Genomic DNA, 22132 nt, shown 5'->3' with positions numbered 1-22132 from the left:
GAAAAGACAAAAACAACAAGTGACAAAGACAAATATTATAACTTCACTTTTTTATCAATGAGTACACAGCTTCTTTGCTTAATAGGTCATAGTTTTCAAAAGAAAGAGGAATATTTCCAATTTCTTGTAATATTCACAATGCTTCACATATGGAAAATGACAAAACTTTAATCTGCATTATTAGCATTTCTCCATCACTTTTGTAAATCATGATGATCAACAAAATAACAAATCAAGCCCTGATTTGTGGCATTTGTTGATTTTTGTGGTATTAATCATCCCATGGCAAGTTTCATACTACCTATATTATGTCATTGAACATGGAGTTTAGAGGAAAAGAACAGAAACCCATTATTGTATAGTATCCCAACATGCAGGGACAACAAAGAAAACCCCAAAAGCATACATAATAGTAAAATAATCAGGAACTGATGTGTGCTCAGTATATATTACCTTTGTGTTCAATATAATGTACTAAATTATGAGTGCATATAATTTAACCTTTAATAAAGGCTATATTTTAACAATCAACTCACAAAATTCCTAAAATTTTAATAATCGGCTCTCATAAATTAGCACAAGCTGGCCCCACTGCATATAATGCAGAATTTGATATAATGTATAATATGTATATATTGTTGTGTGTGAGTCTATAATTTATTCTTTAAAATGAGTGAGACGACCGAGAAAAAAAAATGTAGAATTAAGGAAATACAAAAGCATGTATAGAAAAAGAGAGCTCTGAGAACAAACTCAGACTCTTTCCTAGAGTGATATTATCTGCACATGGGCCACAATGACTCAGCTATGAGCAGTAAACATAGACCCCTCAGCCTCATAACATTTACAGTTGGTTTCCTGAAAGAGGCAAAATATTTCACCTCCATTCTAATTTTCCTAGAGCCATTAAATTTCTTAAAATATTGTCAAGAGAGAATACATAACAGCTGAATAAATTAGACAAATCACAGTTTAAGAATCCCAATTTTGTTGGTGTCTGGTGTAATGGACACTGTGATGCACTGACCAGGCTCCCTGAAGGATGGAAGGGTACACTGCCTCAGCTGCAGGTAATGTGGCCAAGAACCATCCCTCAGCTCTCAGTCTTCTCTAGAAATTACCCCTGGCAGAAACAAGCTATTTACCTAAGTTCATTCCCCTTCCTGAGTGCAGCCTGCATTCAGTGACTGAATGAAACAAGAATATAAAGACCTGGACTCCTCACACAAACTTGGGACAATTTAGAAGATCCACCTCAGGTTCTGGATTCCGAGTAGGATCAGCAGATGCTCCAGGCAGACTACATTACCACCTGACTTCTCTCTCTCCTCAATTCTGTCCCTTGCAGATGTTAATAGCAAAGTTACTTCTTTATTAACCTCCTGCATTCTTAGCTCCATTTCAATGTTTCCTGAAGAATAAAATCTACAACTTTTGACAAGGCAACTGTGGAATTAGAAAACCTGTAAGCAAATACCTTCCATTTAAAAAGAAAATGTGTATTCTAAGAGTTTCTGATTTTTACATTCCTACTAATGTAAATCATTCTCACTTCTTGGTCTTAGATATCCAAAATATGAGCTAAATAAATGTTTTTATATAATATCTTAAAAGTTTTAAATCATCTTCCAATGAATTATAGAATTAATACCACTGTTTCTCAAATTCTCTAATAAAAATAGAAGAGGAGGTAACACTTCTCACTTTATTCTGTGCTACCAAAATAGACAAAAAAACACCACAATTAAAAAAAAAAAACACAAACTAACTAATGAATATGGGTACAGACATCCTCAAGTTACCAGCAAAATAAATCCAACAATAGATAAAAATAATTACATACTAGCACTAAGATGGATTTATCCCATGAATGCAAAGCTGGCATAACATTTGGAAAACAATTAGCATAACAAAAATGTCAATGAAAAAGAACACACTTTAGTCTCATTTTTTTTTCATGACCTTGACAATTTGGAAGAGTACAAATGAACTGTTTTGATGAATGTCCCTTCTTGAATTTGCCTAATGCTTTCTAATGACCAGAGGTTCTGCATTTTTTGTATGTTTGCTTATTGTTGTTGTTGTTTGCAAGAATATCACAGGAATGATGTAGTCCTCTTTCTTAATCTATCATACCAAGAGGTTCATGATGTCTATATATGTGAATCTTGGTCACTTGGGTAAAATGTTGTCTGCTGGGTTTCTGCAACTATAAAGTTGTATCTTCCCCCTTTGTACTTAATATGTCTTGAGGGATACAATCTTGCTAATGGAAGAAAAAATATAGTTTGTCTTCTTATATGAAAGATTGACCTGATAAAGAAATGGCTCTAATTTAAGCTACAGAACGGGTCGTCTATTTCTTTCTCATGCTGCTAATCACATTTTCATTTGAGACCTTTCTCTCCAGAGTATCCAAACATCACAAAAAAATTTAAAGCATTTCATAGATTTAGCTATTCCCTTTTTACTGGAGCAATAGTCTCAAAAATCTAATTTTTGCATTAAAAACATAAGCCTGAGTAACTGTTTCTGAATTTTCATTGTTTTGGGGGACTTTATTTAGTAGTTAACTGCACTCAGTCCTCCAGAGAGCTTTCTGATTGATTCATCAGATTGCCCAGTAAAACATGATCTTCAGAAATAGCCAGTATGCTTTCTTTACAGGACTAAAACATAGTCATCTGTCTTTATGAAGGGTTGTGCTATTACCATTTCATAGAACTGCCATTTTCTGAATCTATACTTAGCTCATTATCTTAGCTTTTCAAAGATTTGGTAGTCAAAGAAATATACAATGATAATGAGAAGATTTTCCAGGAATGCAATAGCAATAAAAATTGTAGAATATAGAAATTTTGTGGAATTATCTAGTCATAAAAATGATAACTACTACCAGTAGAATGTTAACCCCACAAGGGCAGATATATCCCAGGTACTTTTTAATAGTGACTGGAACCTAGCAGTTTTCTAGATATACATGTTATATAAATTATCATTAATAAATGTTAATTTATTGTCCATTGCACAATTTATAAATATTACTTCATTTAGCTTCATGAAAATCCTAGGAAGCACATATTATTATCACTTATCATTCTCTTTTTATACTTAAACATATAAATTTATTTTGTTCTAGAAAAAAATCAACCATGAAAAAATAGAATATAGTATAATGTACATCCATACAATCACTGTATTACTCAGCTTAGGATGCCATAACATAAAGACATAGACCAGATGACTTCAACAACAGGAATTCATTATTTCTTAAAATTCTGAAAGTTGGGAGATTTGTGATCAAGGTTCTGGGATATATGGTTCCCTTTTGAGAACTCTCTTCCTGACTTTCACTTTGTATATTTTTTAGCTATATCCTCACAGGGCACAGATGCAATGAAAAGAAACAAGTTATCTGATATTTCTTCATAGAAGAAAAACTCCACATGAGGGCCTCACCCAAATCAACTCATCTAAACTTCCAAATGCAATTATGAGGTCTAAGTACCATCTCTAAATACCACCACATTGGTGGATAGGGTGCAAATATATGTATATTTGAGGGGACAAAATTAAGTTCACAGCAACTGCCCATCACTTAGTTATAATAATTTACTAATATTTGCCACCCCATTACACAAAAAGTGCAATGTGTCTGTGGTATTATTTGAAAATTTTAAATTCTTCCTTAGAAGAAAAGAAAAATGGAATGTATGTATGTATGTATCTATATATATAGATATATATTATATATATAACTAAAACTCATTGAGCTGCTAGCCACATACACTTATCCCTGTGTCTTTCCAATACAGCAAATATATGTTGCTGCCCCAGGTACTATCTGCCATGCTCCCTTGCTCAAACTGTAACTCAGGTCCTCATAACCACATGGTTGCCTAGAAAACTAAAATCATAGACAGAGATACACAGGGCATGTGACCACAATGTCACCAACTCATTGTTTGGTTGATTGTTTGATTCTTCCATTCATTGGTTTTATTCTTCCATTCATTGGTTGACTAGCCTAAATTCATTAACCTGACTCTCTTTTTCCCCAGTTTCATTCCCCTTAATTCAATAAACTATGTGAGTCATGACTCTTAATTTGGTCTATAAGCTTTTATATCATGTATCCTGTGGGATCACTTACTTGATAAGATTGTTGAAGAAAGGAAAGTTTCAAAACACTGTCTCAGGTGAGTATTAAATAGAGCACTAAGTAAATTATCTCTATACTCTCACTAAAGTACTCAGTTCATATGGGCTAAAATGAAGTAAATCCATAATTATAAATACAATACTATCCCACTTCCATGACACACCAAGAAAAGAAAATATTTCACCCTTCATACACTTTAAAAGTGTGTATATTTGTGTATACATCTTACAAAGATTGCTAAATTGTGGCTTGAAACCAATCTGTGACATGTTTTTCATTAGAAAATAAAATCCTCTTTGCAACTCTATCGAATTGTTCATAAACAAGTCAAGAGAGCTTTTTGGCCACTGACAGATTTATTTTTATTTTAAAAATTTTATTGGTTTTATTTGTTTTTGCTCCTTTGGTCTCCCAGTTCAACAGCTTACAAATGGCTTAGATTCTATACATTGAAATTGCTTTCCCAAAGAAATAAATCTGAACATTTGCAAGAAAAAATGTACAATTTAAAGCTATTGCCTTTGCTCTAAACTATTAACCCTCTAGATATATGCCAAAATTGCTCAGTTGTTCAAACCTAATGGCAGGCTGGGGACTCTGTGGTCCGTGTTTTGAATTGACTATTTCCTCATGATACAGTGATCTAATAACTGTTGCTCAGGTCAGGAGAAAATAAAGCACTCAATATGAGAGCTTGCATAGCAAATCTGTTTACTGCATCTATACAAATTTTAATGTAATATACTTTCTTTTACAGTGTTTTGGGCCAGTATTTCCTCTGGAAGACTCTGTTGTAGAAACCAGTGATGATTTTCCTAGGAAATGTTCCCTATCCTGATAAAAGAACTGAAAATAGTCATGTTGACAAATCCAACCAAATTGAGATGCTTTATATTTTCATGTTAAACATAGTTTTTCTTGTCTTTGCTAGAATCCCAGACTTGTATTTACAGAATGTACAAGTGACCAAAAATAATTTTTTCCAAGTATAGATGAAACAAAAAGGTTCAGACACTTGTACTGAAAGAACGGATCATAACTATATTGTGAAATTTTTGTAGAAAATATAAGGTAATGTATTTCCCAGCACATTAAAGGAAGACATGAATTGAAAGAATCCTTATACTGCAATGAAATAAAAGATGACCTTCGAACCAATTTGTTCATCTTTAATATGTGTCTTCTGATTTTTTTTAAAAAAAAGGTTTTTATATATATTCAAACTTCAGTGGCTAAATTTTTGCAAATTGCATGATGAATTCAAGTTTAATATTATGAGATATTGAAAAAACTCAAGCAAAGTGACACAATATTGTGATGTTATTTCTCTATCACCTGAGCATCATATTCACTTTTATAACTCCATGCATTCTATAGGTTATACACTATTTTGTCAACTTTCATCCTTATGACATCTACATCACAATACACTTAAATCAAAGAAACAGAGAATTTGATGTCTGAGTTCAAGAATAAAATTTAAAAGTGGCCATCTGTGTTTAGCATATTGAATAGTTTTGTCCCATTAGCAACAAAATTTAAATCATTCTCAATTTTACCAGGCCCAACCCTCCCTTTTCATAAAAATTGTTTTGTAAAGCAACTTATTATGATGAACTTATAACTCTAAATGGTAAAACTCACCTACATGCATAAAGCAGAACCACATCTTTTCAGAACTGTTCCAATACATGCCCACTCATAGCATCCTCCAGCAAACACCTTTAACACCACTCGCAGAGAGCCCTGAGGACTTTGTCGCAGTTTGACCAAGGTGCAGACAAAATATGTTTGGAGTTACAGTCCTTAACCAATGGATGGAACTGGACACTAATAGCCCATGTTTCCTCCCCTCCCATGTCAACTCCTAGGAATGTCTATATGATCTCCAGAGTTCTTGGCGGGACTAAGCCTTAGCTGTCCAAAGATGGTAACCTGTTCAATATCAATACCTACCCCTTCTTGACAGCTTTTCCTTCCTTTACTCAGTCCCCCCACCCCCCTGCTGCCAATCTTCTGCAAGTGCTTCGTGTTTCTATCTTCTGAATAAAAATACACAAAAATCATTAGCTTCCAGGGGAAAGCCAAATTAAGATAACATGTCAAATTTAAAAAATCAATCTAGTGCTACAGTGTACTATGAAAGAGATATTAAAAGGAAAGTGATTGTAGTAAAATTCTGTTTTCCACATGTCAAGATTCAGGTATGGCTACAATAGCACATGTAACATGCAATCAGGTATCTGCTTTTCTACATTGATTCACCAAGAAAAGAACACCTATAAATGCAGATTCCAATAGATGGGGTGCATTTGTGACTCAGTCACCACAGGTGGCCCAGCCACCAATGACATATTTCTTCCTGGGAAGGTTCTAAGTGAACTAAGTATAAGCTTCCCTTAATTTTCTTGGTAGTTCAATATATACTAAGGGAGAAAAAAGCCTTTGTTTGGATGTATCCTGTAGTTTAAGAATGGATTTTTACTTATGTGTCTACCAGCAAAACAGTAAAAAGCTGTGTGGGATGAGGGACAGCTTTCAATGTGCTTGGCCAGCCCACATATTGCAGCATTCCTATCCCTGCCCACAACATTCTAGTGACACCCCCCTGTTGCCATTTCCCAAAACCACCCTCACAGACTGCTCCCTAGAGAGCAGTAGTACTACTTCCCCAGCCCCTCCCAAGAATCACCAGTTGAGAAAACACATAACTAGACAGGACTAAGGAAACGCGCAGTGGCTAAAACCCCTGGATTTAGATTGTCTCAGTTTAAACCCATCTCCACTTTTTGCTTGATAGAAGACTTTGAGTAATTTCTTTATCATCCTCTGGCTCTTATTCCTTGTCTGTACAGTAGAAGAAACCACCCTTTCTAACTCGAGATTATTTTGAGGATTAAATGAGTAAAGCATAGTTGCTGGCACAAAGGGAGAGTTCAGAAGTTTTAACTAGCCTTATTATTCTATTTCATGGTTAAATGATCTCCTCCAACTTAAATCATCCTTCTGGTATGTCTATCAGAAGATATGAATTGTACAGTATCTGAAAATACAGGTTTGGGTGGATAACTATCTGTTTCTCAGATATAATGTGTTCATTTGCCATTATTTCATGCTTTCCCTCTTCTTTCTTAATGATGCCTGTATTGGTTACTTGTTGTTTCAAGTAATAATAACCTGATGAGAGTATTATTGCAAATGGATTCTCTACCCCTATGCCCAGTTAAGAAATCTTAGGAAGAGTGTGCACAGGAAAGAAAAGGGAGGGGGAAAAAGGTCTTGATTTAGTCTTCCCTTCCCACTTTGGCTAAGTTAAAGAAATAGAGGCAGCTAGCTAGATCATTTGAATAACAAATAGGATGATATATAGGAATGTACTGTGGTAAGCTGTAAAGTGAAGTCCGAATGTGAAAATGCTTTTGTTCTTGTTATTTATTCATAGTATCATTAGTCACAGAGTCCTTATAAACTTAACTAAGAAAGACACTGAGACATGGTATCATCCTTTATAAATCAGACAGTGGAGAGCCAGGACTAGATGTTGCCTAAATAGAAAGTAGAAAAGATCAAACCCATGGCTCTACAAAAAAGGGTTCTTTGAGATAAAGGACTAGCTGAAAAATGGTGACGTCAAGTTAGGCAGATGAACAGAGGTACCAAATTAAAGGGTCAGCTTTTTAAGGTTGCAAAAGTCTTCCTGAATAGAGAACTGCATTGATTGATGCAGCCTGTAATGGAAACTTGGATAATGAAATAAAACCAACATTTAAGTATTTCAGGCTGAGAACTCATTGCCATGGCAACCTTCTCAGAAGAGAACTTGTATAAGAAAATAAGATTCACTTGACTACATCTTAAAATGAAAACCTACGCTGTAGTAAAACAAATGCAGAATTCCAAAATCTCCATTGTCACAATGCCTAGAGGTAGCAATGAAGTTGTAGGTCTATTGTCTTCTGCATTATAAGCTATTCCTTCTCAAAATCTATGACTCGTGGCGAGAATATCACCTAGCTCTGAGAGATTTCTATTGACACTGGATTGTTTCAACCAGTAAAAATTTACAATATTTTCCCATTCATAAGTCATCTTGCATGATAATCATGGAAATTATAGTAATGTACATGATTTCAACATACAAATTTTAGCCTGCCCATAATCACATAAAACCTCTAAATTCATCAATGGGAAAATAATTTTTAACCAAAGTAAAATCTGACTTATGTTCAGATTATGATCATTTATTTAACAAAACATCTATTTTCTTATTATATGTTGTCAAAAAATGTCAAACATGGTATATTTTATCAATACTGGAGTTTTCTTAGATGTCTAATATCATTGACAAATAAGAGTTTACACCTTCTAACTGATACTGAAAGAAGAAACTACTGAGATCCTTTTGAAATGTCACAGATCAGGCTCCTAGAAATGAACCTCATGTTAAAATTTACCATAAAGGAATTTAAGACCAGATTGTAAAGAAAAGAAATAGAGTGGAGGAATAACTTATAAAAATTCACATAGACTATTATCTATGCTTAAACAGAATAAAGAGAGGATGATGTATAAGATAGTATCTGTCATTCTCTACTTCAGAGATATAGTATTGGATAGAATATTGCTGATTTTCATCAACTACCCCCTGCTCCTTAGGAATTTTTCTTTCTTGTTTTTCCTACTATACTTTCCCCTGAGGTTTCACCAAGATTTTCATCAACATACTGGGAAAACTGCCATAATCAAAATGGCTTCACTAACAAAAAATGAATAAATAAGCTGGATGGTAAGGGGTATTATATACAATTTCCTAATAGTAACTCAGCTGGAAACATAATGTTACACAAAGACTACAGCAGACTTATACAAAAAAATACTTCTGCGTGAACCTCTGCCTAGCAACTCTGTTCAACCTTCGACTGGCTCTAGCCTTGTTATTAATCTTCATGGTCAAGGATAATTGATTCAAAATATTTTATGTAATCCTTCTGAATTTGCTCTTAAAAACTTCGACTTTTTCAAACCTCCTTGAATATGCTCATGGTTTACTATGGTACAGATATTTCCACTGCAATGCTAACCTACTTCCAAATACACTTCATTAATCTTTAGAGAATCTCTCTCTGACTGCTGTTTAGGTTGACAATACACCATTTTCAATTAGATGTTTTAGGTCTTAGGTATTACATAGTCACGGGGATATTGTATATTATCTGCAGTTTAGCTTTCTAAGGTCACACTGTTTTTCCAAAAATCAAAATATTGCAGATGCCTGCCTATTGCTTTCTCGGGTCACATATGTTAAAATACTGTGATTCTAAGACATCTTTTTTGTTACTGTTCTTTTCTTTTCTTTTTCACATCTACCTCTCTCTCCCAAGGTTTTACAGAGAAAATCTAAACCCTTTTTGATTTTCCTTTAACACTTCTTTTCCTATTCCAGTGTCCAGTACATTTAACTTTTATTTAGCATCCTCATGGTGCCTGATATTTTACCAATATTGTAATCAACAGTCTCAACCAATATTGATTTTGTATTTACAAAAATTAATTTGCATATATTTGAATTTTGTCCAAAGGAAACTTAAAGTTGAAGAAAAGTAGCTGAATTATATTTATAGTTAAGTTTAAAAGAATAAGAAACCTACAAACTAGGTATAGAAAGCATGAAAAATTGGACAGCATTTTTTTAAAAACCCTTTATGGTAAGAATAGAAAGAGATTCATGGTTAAAATTCCCAGTTTAAATATTTCCTGAAATTAATAAGGTTGTACTAAAATAATAATTCATAAAAAAGAAATGCTAGTATAAAATGAGTCATTAGATTTATTAATTTCTTAAGTGCCTAAAGTAAACGTATGGGTGTATATATTGAAAATGACACTCACAAAGAGGGTCTCTATTTAATCTCTATTCAGAGATTGAAAGGTAGGCAAAATTTCTCCCCTAAATTTTTTCATAGTCAAACATTTTATCCACAGGATATCCAACATCCAAATCACTACCTTATTTCTACATGATTATGTGTGCATATAACATTTCTTCTCTTTGTTTAAAAATAAAACCCTTTTGGAAAATCTGGGAGGTAAGTGTTATTTATTTATACCACACTCCTTATTCTGTTTCTCTCGATTCCCTTCCAATTCTCCTCCTCCTCCCCCAGTCCCAGGTGCTCAGTACTTTCATCATCCTCTAAATTATCCTGCCAAAGTAAAAAGTAATTTGATAAATTCCTTCATATTAAGGTATTAGGAAATTAATTATCTACTGATCTCATGAGTATTTGCATTTTAAAGGAAAACTGCAGAGAAAGAACAAAGCCTGACCATCATAAATTACTCATTAATTATGAAATTTCAGGCAACTGTGGGAAGATATTTAAAAGTGATACAAGAAGTACAGAATAGTCTCAAATCATACAGGGGACATGATGGGTTTGTTTGAAGACAACCATTATGTCCTGCATGTTTTAGAAGACATCTAATAATGTCCTGATACACAGTGGTCTCATTAGTATTTATTAAATAAATAAAAATCAGATTATTAATTTACCTCTAGTAAAAATGTGAAAAATATTTTCCTTTGGTGAAATTAGAGTAAAAGCAGATACTTTAGATCTTTCTGCTGTGTTCCTAAAGCCTTTGGTTTAACTTCAGCAGAAAAATGGTGTCAATCAAATATTTAATTTATTCCTGAACATTTCTCTGGCCCCTTATATGTAGGCAGGACTACATGAATAGCTCTGGCCAATAAAATGGAAGCATAAATGATATAGGTCACTTCTACCCCAAGACAGAAAAAAATTGCAAATTTTATGTTCTTTGACTAAGGAGGTTATGAGTTGCAGATATTATACATATGAGATGAAACACTATTCATAAGTCTCTGACATTCTGAGGTTAGTTGTAGCTGCAGCGCATGCTAAGTGATTCGAAGCACTCAAGTAACATAACCTCATTATGAAATTTCCCATACTGCCTTATAACTGCTTCCCTATATATGAGCTATCCTGATTTAACTATTTGCTCAGTATTCATTTTTATGGCTTTTCTGCCAAACAACATGTAGTAGAGAAACCATAATATGAAAGAACTTTTAAAAGTTAAAAAATTAGAGTATAAATTTAAGACAGCTATAGTTGGTGATGCAAGAATATAATTTAAATCAATGCATATACTGAACAGTATAAAACCCATGTCATGTGTTATTGTAAATGGAGAAGTGAGCTGGTAATATAAACAATTACATTTTTAAGGATTATGAATAAAATGATATTAAGAATGTAAATAATAGCTTAAATAAATATAATATGCTAAATCAAAAACTACTCTTTGTGATAATTTATTCTAGTTTATAAACATCAAGAAATAGCATGATAAGTATCAAGGATTCTGGTGTTCAGAATATATATGTAAGCAAGAATAATACCTATCTTCTAAATTGCCAATCATAAAGTATAAAAACAATGTCTACTAAAAGTTACATAGTCAAAAACTACAGTTGCTGGAGAATACATTTCTCCAGTTATCTTAAATTCATTTTCTCAGTTGATCCTCATAATAACCTCCTGAGTTTGACAGGTCTGAGATAACAGTAATTTGCTGATTTGTTATATCTAGCAACTGATGCTACAAAACTTTGACCTTATTTGTCTGTGGTCACACAGTGCTAACTGCTAGAATGAACACTAAAGCCCCTTTGGTAAAGGGTTTCTGAGAAACTTTTGACATTAATAAATAAACTCTAGTTTATTGTTGTGAGTCTGCCACTACAAGCCTGGACATGTGTCCAGTCATAATCACATTTCTAAAAACTTTCCTTTTCCCCCAAATAATCAGAATTTGAGGGCATTAGCATTCTTTTTTTAATGATAGACCAAAACATAGCATAAAGACACTCTCATCTCCCCCTTCAAAAGAAGAAGAAAGGATGAAAAAACTTTTTTATGAAAAAAGGTCAAGATATTTGTTGGCAATTCCAGCCAACCACTCAAAAACATCGTCCTTATTTTAGCTGGACATTTCATTCCATATTTTACAGATATATTCTACTCCATTTTAATTACTAATACTAGAATAAACTCAGTTCAGGATCACCTGATAATTTTAGTTAAGTAACATGTTAAGTAATCTTAATTAACTAATTAATTACTTAACCAGTTAAGTAATCTTTCAAAATCTTCATCTAAAATATTAAGGTAGGCTGATTCCAATTCAGAATAACTAACTTATTGCATCAGTCCAACCTAGGACACTTTGATAAATTAATTTAGTCCATAATACTTATTCCACTTCCAATGGTAGCAAGTAGCACAGTGACAGATATGATTGTTTTAACATTATTATAGTTAAGAATGTTTTTCCCCCATTTAAAGAGTGAGTACTGTTTTTATACTCTTTCTAGTGGGCTTTTTGCCTCTTTTTTTTTTCTTGGCTTTTAAAAGCGTATCATTAGAGAAGCCAGTGAATTCATTAAACAAATTCTCTTCAGGTCTCAAAATCCCTCCCTCCCAGGTTGGAAACTTCTATACATGTCCATTTTCCAAGCACTTCTGCCCCTTGCCTTTTAAAATCAATATGCCATATTGACAAATTTTTAATTATTCCCTGAATGTGCGCACCTGTTTCGATTTTCCTTACTTTCCTATGGAGAACAAAATTAGCCAACCGGCTTCCTAGTTTACTTTGCTCCATTCTCTTTGAACTTCAGCTTTCTCCTCTGAGACAGAATAGGTTCTTATATATTGATTCATTTGCAAACAGAAAATTTAAAAAATCAAAGGGTAAAATAAAATATTCAGCTCTGTAATTATGCAAAGATTAAAAGGGCTATAAAATTGGCTTATAAAAAGTTTTCTCATTTCAAGCAAATTCACCAATGTTGCACTGAAAAAGGCACTTTATAATTACAGTCATACACAAAAGTACAGCAGTCATTCAGGGTTATTTCAATATGTATAACTCTTGATTTTTTTCCTTGCAAATAGTAAAATCATGATTTGTGTGCAATCCCAAGCAATGCTGATCAATTCAGCCTGCTACAAAGTCAAGTGTTTAACCCCACAATTTCAATAGGTTACGACATATGTTTGGGAAAAAACCCAAGGGATTCTGGCCAAATTAACTTATTATTGGTTATTTACAATCTAGTATTCTCATAGTTTCATTTTCCTGATGTAATTGAGATGTAATAAAGGTAGGACATGCTGTAAAAGAAAAGCAGGTGGATAAACACCTCCAAATCCATCTAGAAGAAAATTCCTTTCATCTTATCCCACTGTTAAGGGAATAGATTAGAGCCACATTTTCTGAATGTTCTGTCTAAAATGATAAAATTTAGAAGGGATGTGGGACACTCAGCTACAAAGTATTAGTTCATGATGACTAAAATGAATCTAAAAGATTCATAAACAACTTTCAGATAAAAATACAGAGTAAATTTCTGCAAATGAGTCATTTCTAAAGCAATGCAGTTATACACAAGCTTGTGTACTCAAACATGTAGGTAAAGATTAAACTCATCTTTAAACACGCATATGGACACTACCAATATGTAATAAATGTGTAGTACGATAATACTCAGCACTTTCTAATTTCCTTCTTTAAAACTGTTGGCCACTAGCATCCCTTGTACTTTATTCAAAAGAAAATAAATGGCAAAATAAAGAGAAGACAATAGACAAGATGACTCTAGGTGGGGAGTTCTATAGTTTCAAATTCTAAAACATCATAAATAATTTAGCAAATTTTTAGGGGATACCAACATGTAAAGTCATGATAACTAAAGAGAATATATAATTTAGCTGCAACCCTTAAATTTAATTTTCAGAATTTTGGAAATGGTTTCCTACCTCTTCTTAGACAAGATTGATTTCCAAAACATAAAGGCTGAAAAAAATAAGAAATGAGGAATATGAAAGTACTTACAACTGATCGGAGGTTATTTTCTTTCACCAGCTTCAGAGATGATTTATAGCAATTTGCGAGGTCTTCCTTGTGGGAACCATTAATATGACCTCTGGCTATTGGCCCTACGGTATGGATGACATCTGTAAATGCAAAAGGAAAGAGAAATAGGATAAGGAAGGCATTTTTTTACTTTTCAAATAATTGGTGCTTTATTTATTTTAGGTATTTGTGTTGGAGCCTGGAGACAGACAAGCTAAGAAATATTGATGATGTAAATGCTTCTTTGGTAAAAGATTTTAGTACAACTTCCTTTAAACTAGGCAATTTCCAAGGAAAGTGATAATTGTGAAAAGGAATTTCCTACCAGTGAATTGTTCCATCATTATTGGTCAGATGCAAGTGAGACAGATTACAGTATAAGATGTACATAATTGGCACCCTGGCAAAAGACAAATCCTTGGTGGGAAATAAACTGAGAAATAATTGCCCACAAAATGAGCAACTGAATTGACATGGGAAGAAAGAGCCAGTGCTAGCCATAACTTTCCTTGTAAATAAGACAAGTTCAGGCATTGCACATAATAAAGAAAATCAATTTTCTTTAAAAAATGCCAAGAGAATTTATAGCATAATAATTGTTAAAAGAATAATTTCAAAACATTCTTTTCAGTTTTAAAGTGGAAACTATCAATCCTCACATATATGAGGTATGATAGGAATAACAGAGCATATACACTTGAATAGGCTGTTAGTCACTTATTTTTAATATATTAAATTATCACAAAGGAATATATATTTTCAATCTCTATTTACACAATAAAAGACAAAATTTGACTTTTCTGTTACATGTAAAACCCAACTATTGTGCTATTCTTTTGATCTCTACACATGCATAAAGTTTTGGGAGGAAGTTGATGCTGGGATTGAAACCAGAACCTCACACATGCTAGGCATATACTCTACCACTCAATTCTCATATAAAATTTTAAATTTAGGAGTATAACAGAATAGGACCACCTTCATATTTAAAGTAAAAACAGATTAAAAGAAAAACATCCCAAATTTTAATTCAAATTTCTTAAAATACTTTTTAACTTTTGCTTCTTGGTCTTATATGCAAATTGGATAATTAGATCATTTCATTAATGTAAACCACAACTAATCAAGTTTGAAAAAATGGTAAGTTTCAATCTATAGTCTTTGAACATTATAGTGAAATTAAATAATTTGCTTTGATTTATTTGTACTACTTAATTTCACCAAAGGACAATAATAAGAGTACATTACAAAAAGAAGAATATGGCAGAGTTTAAATTCAAATGAAATCTAAATAGCAACATATAAATCACGAAAGGGAAAAAAAATATTGTTGGTTACCTGCTAAATGTTGAGACTATTATTTGATATGTGAGAAAAAAACAAAGAATTGGTTTAAATATATTTAAAATCCTACTGACAATATTAAAGATCATGTTGTGTGATCAATGAAGGTAGAGAAACTTTACTACTAATTTTGTGCAGATGTGATTTCACAGGTAAGCTTGGTTCATTGTAGTGAGAACTGGTACAATATAGAAATGGAAGATAAAGGGAAATTAGGTTGAATTTAACACAATATATTATACAGTGATATTTTTATCATAAAAGTAAGAGTTACATATATTCAAGCAATACTAGCTCTGTATCCTAAGTAATGGATTTTCATATGAATTATTATTTAGTTTCTGTCTTTTAAAGAACACTAGAACACATGAAGAAAGGAACTTGTGCTTAGATTCATTCATTACTCCTTGTGACTACTTGTTGTTTGTACCCAGGTATGATATTCCAGATCCCCTAATGCATACAAATGAGGAAAAAGACAGAGAGGAACAACATAGGATTCTATCAGGCAGAATTTCCTAAGTGAATGCAGTGAGACATGAGTTTAAAAGTCAATTATTTGGGGAATCATTGGTTGACTTGATTCAAACCAGTTACCACACTGTAGGCCTTCTCTCAGCATTTACTATATGCTAAAGAGTTGTGAATCCTCAGGAGGATTTAACTGTTGAAATTGTTTTGCAGAATCTATCATAAGACTGAGTTTCTACAAATTAACATTTGGGAAATGTTGTTCCAGGGCCATTTTAGCACCCTCAAACTCTCTGCTGAAGTTGAAGTCTATGTACTTTTATTTTCCTCCTTTGCTACTGCTTTTCTATATCAAATGCTTAATATATAAAGAAGCAAGAGGAGATGGCCATGGCCCGCCTATTTTGAGGATGAGAAGATCAAGAATAAGTGCCTCTTATCTGCAGTTATAAAAGATGTGTCCACTTGAGCTTAGTAAAGAGAAGGCTTAGAGGCATTAATGGGAAGGAGGGCAGTGGAGAGGAACTGGTAAGAGCAGAAACTAGTGACATAATAAAAACCCTTTCCTTTGCTTTCCCTTAGCTATCATTGTCTACATTCTTTAAATGGAATTTATGAAAAAATTATTCCTTGTGTCTCTTTAGTTCTCTCTTCCATTTAAAGGTCTAGGGACAAACAGCCAATAAATGAGCTTCCTCGACATCAAATATTGATCTCTATGTTTTATGCTCTATATTAAATGTAGAGTGTCCAAGATCAACTGTTATTATTGACCAATGTGATGACCTCTCAGATGCACAAAGCTGAAGGTGAATCAATATGAGGCTTGAAAGGAAATTTCTTTCATTATTTCAATTGTTCATAATGCTTATAAGTAACTGCTTTGCAGAGTTCCTCTTTTTCTGTTGTAAAATTTGGTCAAGAGCACTTCCTGCTTATTTCAGTTCTAGCTCTAAGTTATCAGTTGCCCAGATGAAGCCATTGTTTTACTGTTCCCTGATTTGGTTTCCTTGTATGTAAATCAATGCAATAGCTGAGATGATCCTATCTTCCCTTCTGTGTTGTGTGGCATCATTAACATTTAACCTTATAATGGAGACAGATGGAGTACAGAATGATATTTAGGCAATTTTAAAAGAACTTGGACAGGATTAAGTGGCTCAATAATGTTTTTTTTTTTTTTATTTTAAGGATTGCTTTTTAATATCAAAAATATCATATATTAGTTTTTCATAGTAATAGTTTCAAAATCCATTGCTTGAGTACATTAGAGACAAACAGCTATTATCATTTCAATGATGCTTTCTATTAAACTTTATTAAACAGAATAGCATCTTTATGGTGGTCAGACATAGGTGAGATATATGCATGCAAAATCTAGGGGCAACACTTTATCTTGCCTTGAATTTGAATCTTTTGATCTAGATAAGAACAATGTGAATGGAAAGTTTAAAGTCAATTCCTGGTTCATGAGAAGGTTCAAGAAATGGTAGCTATCAACATCCACAGAAGAAATAGAAGTAGATTCTAAGGGATCTTCAGCACATAGCACAGTTATCGTCTTTTCTCTGTTGTGGAAAAAACACTAGACTACAAGTACCAAGATATGAATATAATTCAGAAGTCTCAGAATTGTCCCTAATGGGACATATGACCTTGAGCAAGTCATTCTCTTCTTTGAGTGTCAGTTTTCAAAACCAAAGGAGCTAAATAAGAATAATATTCTTTGCATTTCCCCAAAACAATTCTTTCTGTATATGCCTATCAAGAATTGAACTATAGATTCTAAGCAGTCATATCCATTCTTGTCCAGATAAATGAGTATCAATCATGGTTCAAGTTTCTCAAACATGAAACATGTTTATAGAATGAAGTGCAAACTTTCACTATTCTCAGAGAGTGATTTAACCACATCTACTAAGGGCACAATTGTAGAATTCTTTTATCTGATATTTCTAAGAATGAATCCCATGGATAATACACTTGCTGATATACAAAAGGGTATTTATACAGGTCATTCATAATAACATTGTGTATGACAAAGACTGGAAACAATCTATGTGTCCAGTCTTTGGGGATTATTTAAATAATAGTTGATTTATAAAATATTATTCTCTGCAAAAAGGTCTTTTGTGTAGATATAAAAAGATAATCAAGAAATGTTACAAAGTAATAATTTTTAAAATGCCAAAATGTATGTTAAACATGCTACCATTGGTATAAAAATATATCCACAGATATGAGACAGAATACATCTGTTAGCTAGTACACTCATAAAACATCTTTAAAAGGATAAATATACAAGCTAATAATTGTGGTTGTGTATATTGAAGTGACAGAAATGAAAAGGATAGGGGAAAATATAGGAAAGAAACTCTTCCCTGTGTACTTGTAAAAATTTCTAATGTTCAAGTTATGTGAATGTGTTATCCATTCAAAATTAAAGGATCAAAACAAAGAGTACATGGTTTATTAAACCATATTCCTAGATGCTATTTGCCATAATCCTACAATACAGGAAGATCTTTAATGCTCATTTCAAAGATAAGCTTACCTCACTGTTAGTTTGGCTCATGTGTGAGACAATGCAAGAAGGTTTAGAGGAGAAATGATTGGATTATGAAAACCTTAACAAAATCAGTGAATTAATCCCCTGATGGGATTAACATGGTAGTGGCTGAAAGTGGGTAGGGTGTGGCTGGAGGAGGTAGGTCACTGGGGACCTGCCTTTAGGATATACATTTTTGTATCTGGCAAATGGAATCTCTCTCTCTGCTTCTGTGACCATCATGTGAGTTGCTTCCCTCAGCCATATAATTCTGCCATGTTGTTTTGCCTTACCTCAAGCCCCAAGGAATGGAGCCAGTTCTCTGAGGATTGAGATCTCTGAAACCATGAGCCCCTAAATGAACTTTTCATCCTCTACAATTGTGCTGACCTTTTAGTCATAGTAGTGAAAAATCTGACTAAAACAATCACTATATAAACCCACTCAAAGAAAATAATAGATTTAATTCCAAGAAATTTAAAAGAATGACTCCATCAGGTATATCTTCTTTTATTTTGCTATTCTCAATCTCTTGATATGAAAAAAAAATGTTTTCAGATAATGTAGGGTTTAAATGGTAGATAAAGATCATTTTTTTCCTCCTACGCTAATATCTATCTTCAAAGTTTTACTCTACTTTTACATTGCAGTGTTACAAACTTTAAACTAGTAATGTACGAGATGAATGTACTTCAAAAGTATCTCAAAAATCAAACAATTTTGAGTAATTGTCAAGAATTTTAAGAGAATACCCAGAGGACAGAATAGTGCACCCAAAGTCACAGAACAATACCACAATAACAAACAACTCCCAAGGTGAAAGCAATGATGTACATTTGTATATATAAATTTTGGTATGCTTTTCATGAATCCCACTACTTTTTCTTCACATTTGTATATATGCAGATTCTGGTCAGCTATGGCTGGGCAATAAATTACTCAAAAACACGGTTTACATAGCAACCACCAATTTATTTGTTTACTTTTTATGGTTTTGGGGGTCAGAAATCCTGAAAGGGTTTAACTGAAAGGCTTTGGTTTAGGGTCTCTCATACAGTTGTCGTCAGTGGTGGTTAGCTAGCACTGGAACAGTGGGGAACTGGTGCAGCTAAGGGATGAATGGGCTTGTTTCTCCCCACATAGTTTCAGGGCCACACTAGGTGAGTGAGTCTAGTTTTGCTCATAGCATGGCTGACTCAGAGCAATTTTACTTAAAAGAGAACTCACGGCTCCAAAAGCAAGTCTACCAGCAGTATTGTCTTTTATACCTCAGCCTTGGGAGTCACACAGCATCACTCCAGCCATATTCTATTGTTTACAATTGTCACAAATATTCCCACTTTGTTTCACAGACCTCTACCTCTTAATTGGAGGAATAACAAAGCATGTGAGGTCATATTCTAAAATAGGCATGGTTCGTGACTCCCCAGACACTTGGGGTTGGGAGGATTGGGGGTTGAACATCTTTATCAGTTACCATTTAACCAAGCCTGGTAGCAGGTAAATATGAAACCATAGAAAAATACTGATATGATTAGACCTATTACTGATCTGGAGTTCTCAGAACTATTATCTTAATAAGTTAACTGCTGATTTAATAAAAATCAGAGTTAGACAAAGATTGGAATACGAGATTAGTATATTTATTCACTGTAAACACAATCTAATTAAGAGATTGTGGTGTAATTGTAGCTCCTAGATAGAATTGCCTGGCTCAGCACTAGTTTTGTGGCTTCTTTTGTCTTATAATCTGGCAGGAATTAGTGGACAAAGGAAAGGTCAGCCATGGCTGTTAGAGAATCAGCACCATAACTCCCTGGAGCACTAAGTATGATGCTACTTCCCCAAAGTGTCCACATCCACATTCAAGAAAGAAAAAAAACGGCCTTCCTGTAGCAAAACCCTTTCTTAAATCACTCAAGAAAGCGAGAAAACAGAAATGCAATTTGTACATTTAATCAACATTTCAAATGCAACCCCTTGAAGAGGTATGGAAAATGAGGTGGCAGGCCCTTTTGTGCCTCATCAGACTAAAGTGTGGCAAGACAAATGGAACCTGTTTTTGCTCATCTATTTCTGAATTCAATCAGTTGATAAATCACTCCTTTGTTTTGAAGCTATAACCACCATCTCGAGCTCCCCACCCCCACCTCTATTTATCCTGGGAAATTAGTCTGAACTACATCGAAAAGGAGGGTAGAATAGAAGGTTTTCTTTGCAGGGGAATCAGGGGAGAGCCCATCTTCATTTCTAAAAGTGTAAATTGAAAAATGTGTGATTGGAATGCCAAATAAATATTGAAAGCAGTAGAACTATTTACATAGATTCAATCAGACTTATCCCTGGCAAAACAAATGCAGCAAAAACATTCTGTGAAAAAATATTAGCATAATGAATTTTAAAACAAATGAGAGAGCATATACAGGTTGCTCTCATCGTTTTCCATTTGAGAAGCTACTGTGTTACATTCAGACTGTTAATGAACAGTCAGACCAAGTGTAGAATCAATTACATGTTGCTTTCATTCACTCCACTCTTGTATTCATAAGTATAATCGGTCCATCTAACAGACTGCATAATGATGCAGTGCCCTGTCAATCATATTCAAATTGCATGAATTTTAAGGAGAAAACCAATAGATGGAATTAAATTGATTTTCTTTTCTAGAGCTACAACCACAAAAACCAAGTACTAAAGGTACTATTTGTAAATCTTATTGACCAATTTATATGATAAGCGCCACTAATCTATGACCCTGAAAGAGAATACTTGAAGCTCAGTTAACAGGAAATTGAATTACCACCTGATTGCATTACAAAATAAATGCTGCCTTTTCTTTCTAAATAGGTCAATGTTTTCTTAAACATGTTTTTAAAGTTTGTTTTTATTATATTTCAAGAAACAATCAATTGTCCAGAGATGTTCCTTTTCAATCTGCAGCATACATCAGTTCAAATGTGCTTCAACTATTGTCATGTTGCTTATTTCTAAGCATAGACTATGCTCTCATACCTTTCTCCAGTTGCATAATAAATTTCTCTCCACATCCGTAAAGACTATAGTCATCCAACTTTTTGCACGAATTTGAAATAAATAAACTAGTGCTCACAATGTTATTTTCTAATCTTTGATTCTGTGAGTTGACCTTTTTCTTTTTTTTTTTTCCTAGAAAGAGCCTTTGGTTTTCTTTTCTTAACTTCCATGATCCTATAGATGTCTATGTTTAAGATTAGGTACACAACAGCTAAACAATATTTGCAGCTGATACAGGCACACAGAATGCACTGTCAAAGTCTGAATGTATATACCCAGTTCAATTGCGGGGTTGATTCCATTTTTACTTGAGAATTTGATAATGTGACCATGTTTGGGGCATCTATGTGCTATAATGTTTTATGTGTCGACTTCATAGCTCTTGAGTTTTTTTTTTTAGCTCAAATTATAATACTATTTGATCAATTTCTATCCAAATGTCATCTTTTATATTAAAGAAAAAGGGCAAATGTCATCTTTAAATTTTTATCAGCTATCTCTCTTTCTCCTGCCAAAGGTCTATTTAAAAATTTTTGTTCAAAAAAAAATTGACCTTGATGATGGACTGTGTTCTGCTTCAAATTGGACCTCTACACAGAGCTATTTTTTTTTGATAATATAGATTG

At 33.4% G+C, this 22132-nt stretch overlaps 1 protein-coding gene across 5 annotated transcripts in view; it reads right to left on the bottom strand.

Moving 5' to 3' along the window:
- Macrod2 (mono-ADP ribosylhydrolase 2) overlaps positions 1-22132 on the bottom strand; it is a 2042921-nt gene that overhangs the window by 820468 nt on the left and 1200321 nt on the right. For all 5 annotated transcript variants that reach the window (XM_046434337.2, XM_046434346.2, XM_046434363.2 and 2 more), the window contains one exon: positions 14090-14211. In XM_046434337.2, coding sequence (XP_046290293.1) covers positions 14090-14211 — 122 coding nt within the window. The remainder of the gene's footprint in view (positions 1-14089; positions 14212-22132) is intronic.

Source organism: Marmota monax, unplaced genomic scaffold, assembly GCF_021218885.2.
Source record: "Marmota monax isolate L192 unplaced genomic scaffold, Marmota_monax_Labrador192_F-V1.1 WCK01_AAM20220418_F8-fsc00005, whole genome shotgun sequence".
Taxonomy (NCBI): domain Eukaryota; kingdom Metazoa; phylum Chordata; class Mammalia; order Rodentia; family Sciuridae; genus Marmota; species Marmota monax.
Note: the sequence above shows the minus strand (reverse complement) of the source record. Positions and strands in the feature narration are given on the sequence as shown.